Source organism: Erinaceus europaeus, chromosome 13 (genome assembly GCF_950295315.1).
Source record: "Erinaceus europaeus chromosome 13, mEriEur2.1, whole genome shotgun sequence".
Classification (NCBI taxonomy): Eukaryota; Metazoa; Chordata; class Mammalia; order Eulipotyphla; family Erinaceidae; genus Erinaceus; species Erinaceus europaeus.
The window spans coordinates 12,514,669-12,531,904 of NC_080174.1; the positions used below are offsets into that span (position 1 = coordinate 12,514,669).

Here is a 17,236-nt window from a genome sequence, read left to right on the forward strand (position 1 = left end):
CATAAAAAAGGGGGGGCCGGGCATAGTGCAGTGGGATAAGCGCACATGGCACAAATGTAAGGATCCTGGTTTGAGGCCCCGGCTCCCCACCTGCAGGGGGGTCGCTTCACAAGCAGTGAAGCAGGTCTGCAAGTGTCTGTCTTTCTCTCCCCCTCTCTGTCTTCCCCTCCTCTCTCCATTTCTCTCTATCCTATCAAATGATAATAATAAACAACAAGGGCAACAACAGGGAAAAAATAGCCTCCAGGAGCAGTGGATTCTCAGTGCCAGCACCAGCAACAACCCTGGAGGCAAAAAGAACAATAAAAAAAAAATGGGCAGGAGTAAAGGTCAGAGGGCTTTCGATGCCCTAGCTATGCTCCCAGCCAGCAGAACCAGCAATGGACTCTCCCCCCACCCCAAACCTCCACCCCCACCCCCAAGTCTGCTCTGCTCAGTGAGCTGTTGGGACGATGCATGCCCTGCCATAAGCCTGGTGAGGTTACTTGACCCTGGGGACATTTTCTTTCTAATTTTTATTTATAAACTGGAAATACTGACAAGACTATAGATAGGATAAGAGGGGTACGTTTCCACACAATTCCCAACCCCAGAACTCCATATCCATGAATATGGGCCCCACCCAGAATCAAATCAATGGGATTTGCAGTTAACAATACTTATACACTTTCCCCATATTTGGGAGCTGCTCTCTTCCCTGATCCAGCTTTCTAGTCCTTTTTCCAGCTATGACACCATCTCCCCAGACCATAACCTGGGTCCACCTGCATATTAGATGTCAGGCGCAAGCAAAAACTAGTAAAGTCACGGGCCCTTTGGAACACAGCTAAAATAGACCTAACTAGCTTTTTCCAAAACAGAGACCCCAAATCTGGTTCATGATTAGTCAATAATTTGTTCTGCTTTATATCTTAACTCTTCTTCAGCCTCCAGGTTCCAGATGCTACCGTGATGCCAACCTGACTTCCCTGGGAAGATGACCCCACCATGTGTCTTGAAATCCTGCCTTCCCAGATCCTTGCCCCACTAGGGAAAGAGAGAGACAGGATGGGAGTATGGATCGACCGGCCTGAGGACATTTCTATCACGATCAACAGCAAAACCCACAAGTAATTCAAGTCACTTGGGGTTACCTAGCAAGATTTGGAATTTACTGATCTGAATTCCACTTAATGTTGGTACCTTTTTTAAAAAAAAATTCACATATGCACAATTCCACCGCTCCCAGGGAGGCTTTTCATTTTACATATAGAGAGACAGACACAGAGACACTGCAGCACTAGAAGTTCCTCTGGTGCTGCTGTGCTTCCCATGTGGCGACAGGGCTCAACCCCAGGCTGACTGTACAGAGAGACATGTACCCTACTGGGGGAGCTATTGCCTCGATATAGCCCAGTGCAGTATTTTACATGATTTCTAGGGTGAGGGAAGAGGCTGCAGGACTCACCCATCCACGTCTTTCTCTGGTCTCAAGGCATTGAGGACTTTGTTGCTGAATGCGTCCTCAGAGACCTGCAGAGCAAGGCCGTGGACCCGGGGGTCTTCGTTGATCTTCAAGATCTCATCTATAATCTAAAGGAAGGAAGGGGGAAAAAAAGACAATCTATTCTGCAAAAGTTTTATATGCAGATACAATTTCGTGAACAATGCATCTGCTCCGGCTGCCATCAGGATTAAGACAAAGAGACAGGAAAAGAAAGGGAGAGAGAGAATAAGGAGAGAGAATAGGGAGGAGGGATGGATGGTGGTGCACCTGATTGAACGTACATGCTGTAAAGGTTCGAGCACCCGGTCCCCAACTGCAAGGGGAAAGAAAGCTTCACAAATGGTGAAGCAGTGCTGCAGGTGTCTCTCTGTTTTTCTTCCTCTCTATCTCCCCCTTCCCTCACGATATCTGGCTGTCTCTATCAAAGAAAGATAATAAATTTTAATGTTTTTCATTTTTTGAGCATTTTTCTCTTTTTTTCTTTTTTTTTAACTTATTTTTATTTCTTTATTGGGTTGGGACAGAGAGAAATTGAGAGAGAAGGGAGAGATAGTGAGGGAGAGAGACAGAGAGACACCTGCAGCCCTGCTTCACCACTCGCAAAGCTTTTCCCCCTGCAGGGGGGGGGACCAGGGGCTTGAACCTGCAACCTTGCGCACTGTAATATGTGTGCTTAACCAGGTGTGCCACCGCCTGGCCCCCAAAGATAATAAATTTAAACAAAAAGAGAAAAGGAAAGGAATGGAAAGGAAAGGAAAGGAAAGGAAAGGAAAGGAAAGGAAAGGAAAGGAAAGGAAAGGAAAGGAAAGGAAAGGAAAGGAAAAAGGAGGGAGGGGAACAGAGGGGAGGGGAGGGGAGGAGGAAGGGCGAGGGAGAGAAACAGAGCACCACTGAGCTCTGACATATAGCAGTGCTGAAGACTAAACCCATGACTTCTGGGACCTCCAGCCCTGTCAGCCATTGTTCTCACAAGCTGTGCTATGAATGAACTGCCCCCAATTACTACTGCTGACCATCGAACCATATATATACATATATATATATATATATGTAATAGACACAGAGAGAAATCGAGAGGGTAGGAAAAGAGAGGGAGAGAGACACAGAGACATCTGCAACCTGCGGGTGGGAGACTTGGGGCTTGAACCCAGGTCCTTATGGTCACATGTGCCTTCTACCAAGTGCACAACCACCCAGCCCCTCCGACTCCTTTATCTTACATTTTTAATACTTTTACTTATTTATTATCAGATAGAGACAGAGAAACCATTTGTGAAGCCCCCCCCCCCCCCCCCCCACTGCAGAGGCTTGAACCTGGGTCCTTGTGCCCTGTAATGCATGTGTTTCACCATGTGCGTAGACTACCTCCTAGCTTCTGGACTCCTTTATCTGACAGATGAGGTAACTCACTCAGGGAATGTCCCCAAGCCACCCTGTCGGGACAGGAAAAAACCAGGATAGGTAAAACCTGGGGACATCTTTGTGTCAGCTGGAGTAACACAACCCAAGTGACACGGAGTCCCAGCGGCCACGCTGTTTCACTCCTGTGACAAGAGCAAAGTCCCCCTGCTGGCCCCCTTACGAGTCCCGTCCCCGGGAAAGGTGGCACCTGCTCCCAGCACAGCAGAGTGATGCTAACAGGTGAACTGGGTCACAAGAGGACAAGTGCAGACAAGCAAACAGCCCAGCGCCCAGCTGACGTTACCTCATCCTTACTGCTCTGGGCCGGCAGGCAGATGTGAGTGATGTCCAGGCCGGCCTGTAACAAGACCACAAGGTGACTGTGTCACTGGGAGCAAAAGTTTCATCACAAAGTTTAATAGCATTTTATCAAAAAAAATAATAAAGTTCAGCCATCCTCACCTCTTCTGCCAATTTCTGGTTAATTTCCTGCATCAGGTTATCCTCGCCGGCCTTGGGAGAGGGGACAGAGGGACAGACACACGTCACTATACAGAAATATGTCCAGGGGCTGGGAGGATGCGGCAGTCAGTGGATAAAGCACTGGACTCTCAGGCACAAGGTCCCGAGTTCGCTCCCTGGCATCTGGTTCTTTCTTTCTTTCTCCTCCACCCCCTTTTTCCCTCCTCAATTTCCTCAATCAGTCAATCAATCAATAACTTGAAAAGGCCCCAAACAGCACAGAAACTGATTTCATGCCTAAAATCAAAGCTGGTAAGGAAAACTGAGGAGAAACTCTCACAAAAGGAAACCGATCCAGCTGAGTGCACAGGTTTCCATGGGGGTTCGAGCCACTGGTCCCCACATGCAGGGGGGAAGCTTCCCAAGAGGTGAAGCACTACTGCAGGCATCTCTCTTTCTCTTTCCTTTTCTATCTCTCCACCCCTGCCTCTCACCGCACACAATTTCTCTATCTCTATGCAATAAATATACAATTTTTTGTTATAAAGGAACTAATTGCTAAGTGGCGCTGACATACAAATTTCTCGAAGCTTTCAAATAACTCAACTTCCTGAGTCCAGGTGGTGGCAAACTAGGTTAAGTGCACATAGTATGAAGTGTAAACACCAGATTAAGGACCCTGGTTTGAGCCCCCCAGCTCCCCACCTACAGGGAGGTCACTTCACAAGCAGTGAAGCAGGTCTGCAGGTGTCTTTCTCTCCCTCTCTCTGTCTTCCCATCCTCTCTCCATTTCTCTTTGTCCTATCCAAAAAAAAAAAAAAAACCTTTAACTTCCTTCTTTAAAATCTTTCTTTCTTTACGCTGGGGCTTAGTGCTTGGATTACAAATTCACTGCTCCTATGACCACTTTTTCTTTCTTTCTTTTTAATTTTTTTATATTTATTAATTTTCCCTTTTTGTTGCGCTTGCTGTTTTTTATTGTTGTAGTTATTAATGTCATCGTTGTTAGACAGGACAGAGAGAAATGGAGAGAGGAGGGGAAGACAGAGGGAGGGAGAGAAAGATAGACACCTGCAGACCTGCTTCACCACCTGTGAAATGACCCCCCCTGCAGGTGGGGTGGCAGGGGCTCGAACCGGGATCCTTATGCCAGTCCTTGAGCTTTTTTTTTTTTTTAAAGGAACTATCATGAGAGTCGACTGGTAGCACAGCAGGTTAAGTGCATGTGGTACAAAGTGCAAGGACTGGCATAAGGATCCCGGTTCGAGCCCCTGGCTCCCCACCTGCAGGGGAGTCGCTTCACAGGCTGTGAAGGAGGTCTGCAGGTGTCTCCCTTTCTAACCAAGGACTCAATCAACCAGGAGCAGGTGACGTGTCCTTCAGCAGAAAAGCCATCAGCTATCAGGTACACAGAGCCTCAACCCCTTAGTGTCATCTCTCTGCTCTTATCATCGGCTCATCTTTACAGGAGAGCAGGATTAGGCCCAAAGCATGCCAACAACCTGGGCAGAGAGAGCTATCAGCTTGTATATCCGAGCCTAGAAGGAATTAGAAGTTGCTATTTTGATGCACTAAATCCAGGCACTCAAGTGCAGACTGGCTCACGTTGTCACCTCCCTGCACCTGTCTGAGTGGGTGGCGGTGTCAAGAAGGGCAGTAGGCACTGCCAACCTCACCAGGGAACCCCAGGGCTTGGCCAAAGGCTGTGAGTGGAATGCAAAGCGCTTCTGACATGTGGCATTCCCAGACCTGGCAAGCAGTAGGCAGGCTGTGAGAGACCTCGCTGTGAAGAGGACCAAAATGGCAGGGGCCACCAAGCTTCTGTTTCAGAGAAACGAACAGGGTGTTTTTCCTGCTAGGTGCCCAGCAAATCCTACCTGACCAGCATGCGTAAGCCAACAGGGACTAGAACCTGGTCTGTGCAACATGGGTGCCAGGAGGCCTGCTTCCTGAGCTTGGAAAGCTCTCCACACTGAAGGGACTCAAAAGGGAAGACATGCTCAGCAGAGGGGGCCCCTAGCCTGTCACCCTAAAAAAAGCAAAGTGTCAGGGAACAGTGACACATTTCCAACTGAGCTCGCTCTTCCTGCCACTAAACCCAGACAGAACAAAGGGTCCCAGCTGGGATTTCAAACACAGTTACTTTTTTTTTTTTAATTGCTACCAGTGTTATCACTGGGGCTTAGTTTCAGCAGAGTGAATCCACTGCTCCCGGCGGCCACATTTATTTTTCTTTTTAATTTATTTAATAGGACAGAGAGAAATTGCAAGGGGACCAACAGAGAGAGACACCTGCAGAACTGCTTCACCACTTGTAAAGGGGTCCCTCGCAGGTAGGGAGTGGGGACTCAAACCCAGGTCCGTGTGCATGGTAACGTGTGCAGTCTGCTAGGTGTACCACCATCCTGGTAAAGTGTGCAGTCTGCTAGGTGTACCACCATCCTGGTAACGTGTGCAGTCTGCTAGGTGTACCACCATCCTGGTAACGTGTGCAGTCTGCTAGGTGTGCCACCATCCTGGTAACGTGTGCAGTCCCCTAGGTGTACCACCATCCTGGTAACTAACGTGTGCAGTCTGCTAGGTGTACCACCATCCTGGTAATGTGCGCAGTCTGCTAGGTGTACCACCATCCTGGTAACTAACGTGTGCAGTCTGCTAGGTGTACCACCATCCTGGTAACATGTGCAGTCTGCTAGGTGTACCACCATCCTGGTAACGTGTGCAGTCTGCTAGGTGTACCACCATCCTGGCAACGTGTGCAGTCTGCTAGGTGTACCACCATCCTGGCAACGTGTGCAGTCTGCTAGGTGTACCACCATCCTGGTAACGTGTGCAGTCTGCTAGGTGTACCACCATCTGCACAGTTAATTTCTAAGTGGAAAGGCAGCCTCGAAGCCCTGCCTGGCTTACCTGAATGATTGCCAGAACTGGCTTGAAGGCAGGGTTCTTCTCTTGCAGCAAGCTCAGAACTTCCTTGGAATTCTGAATCACATCTCTGCACAGAGACAGAAAAACCACAGTCACGTTACTGGCTGACGGGTAAGGGGGTGGTGTGACACACTGTTGAAAAGGCTCCTTACTGTGAATGAAAACTATTTAGCCGGTATAAGGAAGTGATGTAATTGGATGAAAATGAAATGATAAAATGCCAATGCAAAGCAAAATGTGGCTTTTTTTTTTGTTTTGGCCATCAGAGTTAGTGCTAGGGCTTAGTGCCCGCATGACGCCACCATTCCCATCTTCTTTCTTCCTTTCTTTTTTTCTTTCTTCCTATATCTGTTCCTTTTCTTTAAGATTTTAATCACTTACTTAAATTATTGGATAAAGACAAAGAAATAGAGAGAGGGGAAGGGAGGGTAAAGAGGGAGAGAGAAAGAGAGACAACAACAAACACTTTGTGAGTGTTTCACCACTCACAAAGCTTCCCCCTTGCAGCGGGAGACTGCAGATTTAGACTATAAACTGCACGCCCCACCAGGTGTCCCACTAGCTGGCTCACCTGCCTTCCTGCCTGCCTTTCTCTCTTTTGATGGAGGCTTAGAAACAGAGAGAGATGGAAAGTGAAAGACACCAAAATCAGAGACACCTGCATATAACAGTAAGAGAAGATCATTTCCCAAGACTGCAGGTTCAGTCCCCAGCATCACCGTAAGCCAGGGCTAAGCAGCATTCCGGCAAATAAATGAATTAACTAATAAACAAGCAAATAATCTCCAGCGGGTAGGAAAGAGCTCAGTTGGCAGACTGCAAGGTTTTGCATGCCTGGGGTTCAAATCTGATCCCTAGTGTCACATGTACTAAAAGGGGGGCTCTGTCCCCTCTCGCCTTCACATGAGATAAATAAAACAGATCTCAGGGTGGGGGGAGTACATTCATGCCCCCGGCTCTCACCTGCAGGGGCAAAATCTTCAGGCAGTAAAGAAGGGCTGCAGGTGTGTCTCTCTCCCTTTCTGTCTCACTCCTTTCCCTCTCCACATCTCTGTCTCTATCCAGTAAACTTTTTTTTTTCTAGAAGGGGATTGGGAGGGGCAGGTGGTGGTGTACCCAGTTAAGCACACATAGCACTATGTGTAAGGACCTGGATTCAAGCCCCCACCTGCAAGAGGAAGCTTCACAAACTGTAAAGCAGTTCTGCAGGTGTCTATCTTCCCCTCTCTCTCTGTCTCGCTCTTTCTCTCTCCCCCTCCCTTCTCAATTTCTCTCTGTCCTATCAAATAAAATGGGGGGGAGAAGTGGGGTAGAGTCAGGCAGAGGTGCACCCACCCAGTTGAGCACGCCCATTACCATGCACAAGGATGAGGGTTCAAGCCCCGGCTCCCTACCTTCTGGAGAGAAGCTTCAGGAGCAGGGAAGCAATGCTGCAGGTGTCTGCACCCCCCCCACCATCTCCCTCTTCCCTCTCAATTTCTGTCTCAATCCAAAATAAATAAAATGTTAAATATATAGGGATATTTTTTAAAAGTACATCGAGATAAACCTCAGGGCCCCAAGTTATGAAGAATTAAGGACAGTAAAGTAATTGTTGCAGAAATACTGGGGAAAGGCTCCTTACAGCCTCTCACTTGTGGGCTCCGCCAGTCTCATCTCAACTTCCTACAAGTTCCAGCCCAGCTGCCTTCTCCTCAGCACCCCTGAGAGAGGAGAACGAATGGATGGTGCCAGGGCTGGACAATAAGACCCTCTTTTTGTGGTGTTCTGAGTCAACAAACTTCACAAACCACCTTGCCTCTGCCTCCAGGAAGTGTCCCTCCCTTGCACATGAACACCGGAAGTTGGTTTTTCTCTCTGTCTCACATAAAACAAAGAGGCTCAGAAAAGGCAGGACCCAAGTTCCAGTGTTAAGATCATCTTGTAAGTTTTGCTTTCTGGCTGGGACAGGCTCTTTCATGCAGACAACAGCTTTCAAACATGCAGAGGTGCCCAACTGGCCAGATTCCATCTGCAAGAAATCACCTGGAACCCAAAAGCCCGGCTCAGCTCCACCCAGTTTCCAGAGAGAGATGCAAAGCCTAATGGAGAGACAACATATGGTTCTGCAAAAGCCTTTCATGTCTAAGGCTCTGAGGTCCCTGGTTCAGTCCCTAGCACCACTGTACACCAGAGGTGAGCGGTGCTCTGGCGTCTTTCTCTCTCCCTCCCTCCCAGTATTCAATCACTCTTTCATTAAAAAATAAAGCATTTAAGGGAGTCGAGCAGTAGCGCAGCAGGTTATGGGCACATGACGCAGAGTGCAAGGACCGGCTAAGGATCCCGGTTCGAGCCCCCTGGCTCCCCACCTGCAGGGGAGTTGCTTCAGAGGTGGTGAAGCAGGTCTGCAGGTGTCTGTCTTTCTCTCCCCCTCTCTGTCTTCCCCACCTCTCTCCATTTCTTTCTGTCCTATCCAACAGCGATGACATCAATACAAAAACAATAATAACTACAATAATAAAACAATAAGGGCAACAAAAGGGAATAAATAAATATAAAAAATAATAATAAAATAAAGTATTTAGAAAACTTAAAAGCTTCACAGATCCAGCCAAATGAACCTTAATACTGTCCAGTGAACTGGACTAGGGGAAACAGCAGCTGAGCACACAACTGGCTGTGACTTGCGCAATACCTCCTTGCTTTTATTTCATTTTCTTTCTTTTTATAGCGCCAGAAAATGAACCCAGGACCTCACACATGTGCCACACTTCTGCTGAGTGGTTTCCCTACCCAATTTTCCATTCTAATTTATCTACTTGTTTTAATATTTTATTTACTGGATAGAGACAGAGAGAAACTAAGGTGGACGATGGAGATAGAAAGGGAGCTTAAACCCAGGTCCTAGTGCATGGTAGCATGTATACTCAACCAAGTATGCCACTACCCGGTCCCTCTATTTATTATTATTGTTGTTGTTTTGACAGCAAGAAAAAAGTAAGAGGAAAAGACGGAGGAGGGACCCCCACAGCATCACGCCACCATCCATGGAGCTTCTCCCAGTGTTATCCACATGGTGCTCCCATGTGGTGCCAGGGCTCAAAAACAGGACATCAGACAAGGCAAGGCGAACCGTTTCGTGGGTGAGCTTTAAGTTTCAACACTTAGGAGAAAGCCGTTTAATTGCCAACAAAACAGTTACGTCACGGAATCAACAAGATCATCAGAGCGCCCGCATCATCTTGTAGCACAGATGAAAATTCTCCTCTGTCTGGTGATGAGTAGTTGAGTGCTCACGTAACAGTCTTTGAGGAGGGTGCTGGTGGCCTGGCTGGCTGCTGGCTGCTGGTTGCTGGTTGCTGGCTGCTGGCTGCTGGGTCCTGGCATCTGCCTGATCCCAGGAGGCCATGGGAATGAGGATGCCAAGTGGTTCTTGGCAAATGTGCACGACCTTCATCTGTGGGAGCGTGGGAAGACAGCAGGGGCTCTGGGCCAAGAACGTCTGACTCAAACATCTGGGTGCAGCCCAGGAAGGTGAGCTTTCCATGGGAAGCCCAGGTGACTTGGATGCAGTGAGTACCTCCCCCCGCCCCCCGAATTCCACCCCTTCGTGGGTAAATGTGCGGAACTGACCAAGTTTCTTTTTTTATATATCTATTTATTTATTTTCCCTTTTGTTGCCCTTGTTATTTTTTTATTGTTGTAGTTGTTGTTGTTACTGATGTTGTCATTGTTGGATAGGACAGAGAGAAATGGAGAGAGGAGGAGAAGACAGAGAGGGGGAGAGAAAGATAGACACCTGCAGACCTGCTTCACCGCCTGTGAAGTGACTCCCCTGAAGGTGGGGAGCCGGTGGCTCGAACCGGGATCCTTATGCCGGTCCTTACACTTCATGCCACGTGTGCTTAACCTGCTGCGCTACCGCCCGACTCCCCTGACCGAGTTTCTACAGTCACCATAAGTACTTCCATCAGAGACGCTTTTCCCACAATGGCAATGTTTTCCTGTGACCCTCAAATACTCATTCCAGCAGCAGTTCATTCTCCCAGAAATGCTGGCCATTAAATTAAATTAAATCAAGGGGCCGCTGCTAGAGAAATTGGAACCTCCTCATCAACTAAAAGAGGAAGGAAGCGGGCTAGCACTCCACAACCTGTGACGGGTGCAATGTGTTTTTCTCGGGGTGACTCACTGTTCAAATAATCACAGGCCGAGGCAGCCTGAACAGAGGCAACAGGCACAAGGGATCTGAAAGGCAGCACTGTGGCCCCAGGAGGTAGCACCATGGATAAAACACTGGACTCTCAAGGAAGAGGTCCCGAGTTCAGGCCCAGCACTGCATAAGTCAGAGTAATGCTGATTTAGTCAATTTCATGTATCAATAAATCAACAAATCTTTATAAAAATAAACACAAAAGGGGGTTGGGCGGGTTAAGTGCACATGGCGTGAAGCGCAAGGACCAACACAAGGATCCCGGTTCCAGCCCCCGGCTCCCCACCTGCAGGGGGGTCGCTTCATGAGCAGGAAAGCAGGTCTGCAGGTGTCTATCTTTCTCTCTTTCTGTCTTCCCCTCCTCTCTCCATTTCCCTCTGTCCTATCCAACAGCAATAGCAATAACAACAATCAATAATAATAACCACAACAATGAAAAACAACAAGGGCAACAAAAGGGGAAAAAAATAGCCTCCAGGAGCAGTGGATTCATAGTGCAGGCATCCAGCACCAGTGATGACACTGGAGGCAAAATAAATACATAAAAATAAATAAATAGAAAGAAAGAAAGAAAGGGACCCGGTAGTGGTACGCCTGGTTGAGTGCAAGCATCATCATACATAAGGACCCTGCTTTGAGCCCTCAGTCCCCAGCTCCAGGGTGGGGGTTGGGAAGCTTCAGTAAGTAGTGAAGCAGGGCTGCAGGTGTCACTCTTTATCCCTCTATCTCCCCTTTCCCCCTCACCTTCTCTGTCCCTCTTAAAAAACAATAAATAAATAAATGGTAGCACCAGTGTTTCTAAACAGAGACAGCCCTGGCCCAGGGAGAAAAACCTGTGTGACAATTCCATCAAGTCATCATGACCATCATTCTTGTTATATTATTATTGCTGTTTTGCCAATCTGGGGAGTCTTATATGTACATCAGTTCATTGCTCTAGGTGACTTTTTTAATCTTTTTTCTTTAGTTTTTTTTTAATTATCTTTACTTATTTATTGGAGAGAGACAGAAATTGGGGGGAAAGAGGGAAATAGAGATAGAGAAACCTGAAGCAATGCTTCACTACTTGTGGATCTTTCCCCCCTGCAGGTGGGGACAGGGGGCTTGAACCTGGGTCCTTGTGCATTGTAAGATGTGCGCTCAACCAGGTGCACCACCACCTGACCCCCAATTTTTTTCATTCTTTGTAATTCAGATACGTTGGGGAATTGTGCAGATGTGGTGGAACACTGGCAGAGCCCACAAACCACTATAATTCCATGCAAGCATTATTTACAGATCTCCACCACGTTATCCCCTCAGGGCATCGCAACAGTTGCTAAGGACGCTTACACCTTCCCAGCATGCCCTTTGCCTCTCTCCACCCCCCTTCCTAGCCAATCCCGGCCCAACTTGCCACTTCCGGAATCCTCCCATAAAAGCCACTTGTATTTCCGCTTCCGCCCCATTTGCTTTTCTCTCTTCCCCAGCAGACCTGAAGAAGGGCTGCTGCACATAGCGGAGGTGGCCATTTTGCTAGCTCCACATGGCCCGAACAGTGCTCTCACCCAACTCTGAGGCGTCCGTGTGAATCAAGATTTGTTCCTGAACCACCACAAATTCCTGGTCTCTTCTCTCTCCCCCATGACTGCAACTGACACAGAGAGGGAGAGGCAGAGAGGGAGGGGAAGACACCCCACTACAGCTCCACCATTCAGGGAGCTCCCCCAGTGCTACTCATGGTCATCTCACGTGGTGCCTGGGCTCACCCCGTGGGTATATGGCACAGTAAGGCACGTGACATAAGGAGTGAGCCCCAAATGATTATTTCTAGTTTAGATAAAACATTATCTAAGCTATGTCACACATCACTTAAATGGTATATTCTTTATAACTTAAGACATAAGTAAGATTTAAATGTAAATCACATCGACTGGGCTGGGGAGACAGCATAATGGCTATGATGCCTAAGGCTCCCAGGCACCCCCCAGGTTCAATCCCCAGCAGCACCGTAAACTAGAACTGAGCAGTATTCTGGTCTTTTTCTCCATCATCTCTCTCTCTCTCTTCCTCTGTGTGTATGTGTGTGTGTGTGTGTGTGTGTGTGTGTGTGTGTGTGTGTGTGTCTTTCTCTCTTCCATAACAATAAAATTTAAAAAGCATTTAAAAATAAAAAAAATAGGTAGGGGTAGATATCACAATGGTTATACAAAGAGACACTCATGCCTGAGGCTCTGAAGTCCCAGGTTCAGTTCCCAGCACCACAATAAACCAGACCTGAGCAGTGCCACCAGGTTCCAGATGCTAGCATGATACCAACCAGACTTCCCTAGACAGACAATCCCACCAATGTGTCCTGGAGCTCCAATTCCCCAGAACGCCACCCACTAGGGAAAGAGAGAGGCAGGCTGGGAGTATGGATGGACCTGTCAACGCCCATGTTCAGCGGGAAAGCAGTTACAAAAGCCAGACCTTCCACCTTCTGCATCCCACAATGACCTTGGGTCCATATTCCCAGAGGGATAAAGAATAGGAAAGCTTATCAGGGGAGGGGATGGGATACAGAGTTCTGGTGGTGGGAATTGTGTGGAGTTGTACCCCTCTTATCCTGTGGTTTTGTCAGTGTTTCTTTTTATAAGTAAAAAAATACCAAAAACATAATAATAACAATAATAATAATAATTTAATTTAATAAACCACATGGACTATGCTTCACAGTTGGTCATTATTCCCATCCCGCTCTCTCTCCCAGACTCCTGTTAACAGTGCTGTTGGCTCAAAATCTCACTTCCCACCAAACATTCCACTGAGTCACACACTCCCTGCCCCAGGCTGTTTCTGTCTGTGAAATTCTGTGTGTGGACTGGGCACAAGGCTGAGACTGAATGGCCGCTACGCCCAGCCTCCCTCCCAGCCAGATGATGCACGCCAGAGTCTGGCTGGCAGCAGCTGGGGCCCAGCGCCATTCTGAATGAGCCATAGGAGCACGTCTCTGAATGCTAGGCCTGTTTAAGGAGCTTCCGCCTCCCCTGGCACTACAGGTGGCACAGTGGCCAGAGTACCAGACTAGCCAGCATGAGGTCCTGAGTTCAATCCCTGGCATCCCATGTGCCAGAGTGATGAACTGGTTCTCGTTCTCATCTCTCTCCTAGATAAACAAACAGAATCCCAAAGAAAGGGTGTTCTGGGGCCGGGTGGTGATGCATCTGGTAGAGTAAACACAATTAAGTGCACAAGGAGCCAGGTTCAAGTCCCTGGTCCCCAAGTGCAGCAGGGAAGCTTCATGAGCGGTGAAGCAGGGCTGTATGTCTGTTTTTCTCCTGCTCTCCCCTCCCCACTTCCTCTCATTTTCTCTGTCTCTATCCAAAATAAATAAAATACAAAAAAGAAAGGGTTTCTATGGGGCTAGGTGACAGAGCACCTGGTTGAACACACATGTTATAATGCTTAAGGACCCAGGTTCAAAACCCTGGTCCCCACCTGCAGGAAGAAAGCTTCAGAAGTGGTGAAGCAGTGCTGCAAGTGTCTGTCTTTCTTCCTCTCTCTTTCCCCTTCCTCTCAATTTCCCTGTCTCTATCCAATAAATAAATAAAATATTATATATATTCCTTTAAAAAAAAAGGGTGTTCTGCATTTCAGCTTTTCAAAGGCAAAAGAGACCTCCACATATAATTCCTTTTTTTCTCCACTGTTGTTATTGATGTCGTCGTTGTTGGATAGGACAGAGAGAAATCGAGAGAGGAGGAGAAGACAGAGAGGTCACTTTGCTCAAGGACCCAAGGTTCAAGCCCCCAGTCCCCACCTGCAGGAGGAGGAAGCTTCACAAGTGGTAAAGCAGTGTTGCAGGTATCTCTTTCCCTCTCTCTCTGTTTTTTAAAGATTTTATTGACTTTTTAATGAGAAATGTAGGAGGAGAGAGAAAGAACCAGCCATGACTCTGGCACATGTGCTGCCGGGGGCCAAACTCGGGACCTCACGCTTCAGAGGTCAATGACTTATCCACTGCGTCACCTCCAGGACCACTCTCTTTCCTTCCCTAGCTCCTCCTTCCCTCTCAAATTCTCTCTGTCCTATTCAATTATAAATACATTAATTTTAAACATAGAACATCTCAAGCAGCCATCAGAGCCCGCCAGCAAATACATCGGGTGGTTGTTGCCTCGCCTCTCTCCATCAGAGATATTTGTCCATTAAGAGATCACAGTCATACTAGTTATAGTGCAATGACCTGAAGTGACCTCAGGCCTCTATACAATGCCAACATGCTGGAAGGCCAAGGCCAGCTAAACAAAAGGCTCTTCATCCATCAAGCAGAGAAGAGCCTCAGAAAGGGAAGAGGAGTGGTCCAGGAGGTGGCGCAGTGGCTAAGGAACTAGACTCTCTAGGATGAGGTCCTGAGTTCAATCCCTGACAGCACATGTAGCAGACTGATGTCTGGCTCTTTCTCTCTCTTTCTCATTAATAAATAAAATTTAAAAAAAAAAAAAAAAGGAAGAGGAAAGCACTGTGACACTGAAGGCCAGAGTCAGGGAGACAGCACAGCGGAAGGACACCTGACCTTATATGCTCGAGTTCCCAAGCTCAACCTCGGGCAGTTACATTACATCAGAGCTGAGCTATGCTCATGTCTCTCTCTGAAAGAAAAATCAATGAATGGAGAAAGGAAGAAGATGCAGGGACCAGGTGGTGGCACACCGGCTGAGCACACGTTGCCATACTCAAAGACCCAGGTTCAAGTCCGTGGTCCCCACCTCGTGAAGCAGTGCTACAGGGGTCTCTGTCTTCCCTTTCCATCTCAATTTTTCTCTAAAAAAATTAAATAAAAATGTGTGTGTGTGTGTGTGTGTGTGTGTGTGTGTGTGTGTGTGTGTGTGGACGTGGACTGGTGGCCAGGGAGTAGCTCTGCCCAGACAGACAGTCATTCTAGAACTGGGGTTGGGGGGAGGGAGGCAGGCAAGGGTTTTTCCACACCTGGACTCTAGTTCAAACAGTTCTCCAGTTAGACAGGAACCCAGAATTGTTCGGAGGGGTACTGGGGGGGGGGGGTTTAAGTAGGGTGAGAGAAACCTGTGGCATCTCCAGTGTGGGTGGGTAGGCGAAAAGTAGGACAGGGGAAAACGTGTCGGGGTGTGGGTGGGTGGCAGGGTCCCATAGACACCACCCCGCCCCCCTCGCCAAGGAGAGAAATTTGGAGACTAGGCTGTGCAGACTATTGTGCGCCCTGAGATGTGGCAAAGCCAACGATGAGTCACCCCGACTTCTGCTTCTCGCCGGGTGGGTGGACACTGCGCCAACTTAACTAGCCAACCCCCCTCCCCGAAAAAAAAATATTTTTTTAAACGATTATGTAACTCCAAAAAGGCGGATTTCAAGAGAGAGCAAAGTCCGGCGAGCAGAGAGTAGCCGGGGCAGCCGAGCTTCGGGGCACTCCGGCCCTGCCCTCCCCCCAGGTCCGCCGCCTCCCCGGGGGTGCCCCCAGTAGGCTCATGGCGCCCCCATCTCGCCCGCCCGGCCCCGCGGGCTTCGTCTCTCCCGGGGAGGGCGGGGCTCGGCTCACACCGCCCCTGCTAGGGCCGCCTCCCCGGAGGTGGGGGGGGATGAGTGCAAACCGATGGCGCCCAGATCGGACCCTCAATAACGCCTCGCACATAGGCACCCCCATTCAGTCCCACCCTGGCTGGGACCCCTGCTCCCAGCCCCCAGTCCCCAGCCCCCAGCCCCTTCCTTCCTCCGGCGGCAGGTTCCCGCCTCTGCCGCGCCGCCCTCCGGGGTGCGCCCGCGCGGTTGCATCAGAGCCGGCGGTGGCGCACGTGGAGCACCGCGCGCTGGGGATGCCCGGGACTCTGGGGGCGCCCGCACCGGGGAGGGGTGGGGGCGAGGGGTCGCCCCACTGCCCAGCCCGCCGTCTGCAGGCAGCGCGCACACCCCACTCCCGGAGCGCTCCGCGATCGTCCCCCAAGCTCCGAGCCGCGCGCTGGCCGCCACTCACCGCACGATGGAGTCCCGCACCGGGGGCGCCTGGCTGCCCGCGCCGCGGCTGAGCTTGGCCTGGCCGTCCTGCAGCCGCCGCCGCCCGCGCAGGCCCTGCCCGCCGCCCCCGTCACCCCCGCCGCCGCCACCGCTGCAGGCGCGACAGGCCACCCGGGGCCGCGGCGGGCGGGCGAGGCGGCGCAGGGCGAGCGGCAGGAGGGCGCGCATGGCGGGGCGCTGCGGGCGGAGCTGAGCGGCCGAGCACCGGGAGCGCGGCCACGCGGGGACTCCGAGCCGGCCGGTGACCAGCAGCTACAGGAAGGACCTGGCTCTTCCTTCTCTGCCCGGGCTGCGGCCTCTAGGGGGCGCTGTGCGGGGCCGGGGGGCGTGTCGAGAGGGGGGGGCGGGGGCTCGCAGGTCCCCGGGCAGGCCGGCTGGAGTGGCCCAGGGTTGTGGGGAGGAGGGGAAGGAGGCCTGGTTTTCTGCCACTGTATTTATTTTCAATATTTGTATTTATTCATGAGTGTATACGGACAGAGAGTCTGGGAAGGGAGGGGGATAGAGAAGGAGAGAGACATCTGCAGCCCTGCTTTTACCACTTGTGAAGCTTTTCCCCCCCTGCAGGTGGGGACCAGGGGCTTGAACCTGGGTCCTTGCACACTGTACTGTGTGCACTTAACCAGATGCACTACCACCTGCCCCCTTGGCATGCGTATATATATTATATTATTTATTGGATAGAGACAGAGAAATTGAGAGGGGAGGGGGAGATAGGGAAAGAGACAGACACCTGCAGCCCTGCTTCACCACCCTGCAGG

At 49.8% G+C, this 17,236-nt stretch overlaps 1 protein-coding gene across 2 annotated transcripts in view; it reads right to left on the bottom strand.

Annotated features, from left to right (window-relative positions):
- The window catches only part of MTHFD1L (methylenetetrahydrofolate dehydrogenase (NADP+ dependent) 1 like), a 196,838-nt gene extending 180,068 nt beyond the window's left edge, over positions 1 to 16,770 (bottom strand). For both annotated transcript variants that reach the window (XM_060205329.1, XM_016185142.2), the window contains exons 1-5: positions 16,438 to 16,770; positions 6,260 to 6,344; positions 3,350 to 3,400; positions 3,192 to 3,245; positions 1,448 to 1,572 (exon numbers count right to left, since the gene is read on the bottom strand). In XM_060205329.1, coding sequence (XP_060061312.1) covers positions 1,448 to 1,572; positions 3,192 to 3,245; positions 3,350 to 3,400; positions 6,260 to 6,344; positions 16,438 to 16,646 — 524 coding nt within the window. In that variant the 5' untranslated portion in view covers positions 16,647 to 16,770. The remainder of the gene's footprint in view (positions 1 to 1,447; positions 1,573 to 3,191; positions 3,246 to 3,349; positions 3,401 to 6,259; positions 6,345 to 16,437) is intronic.
- Positions 16,771 to 17,236: the final 466 nt, after the last annotated feature.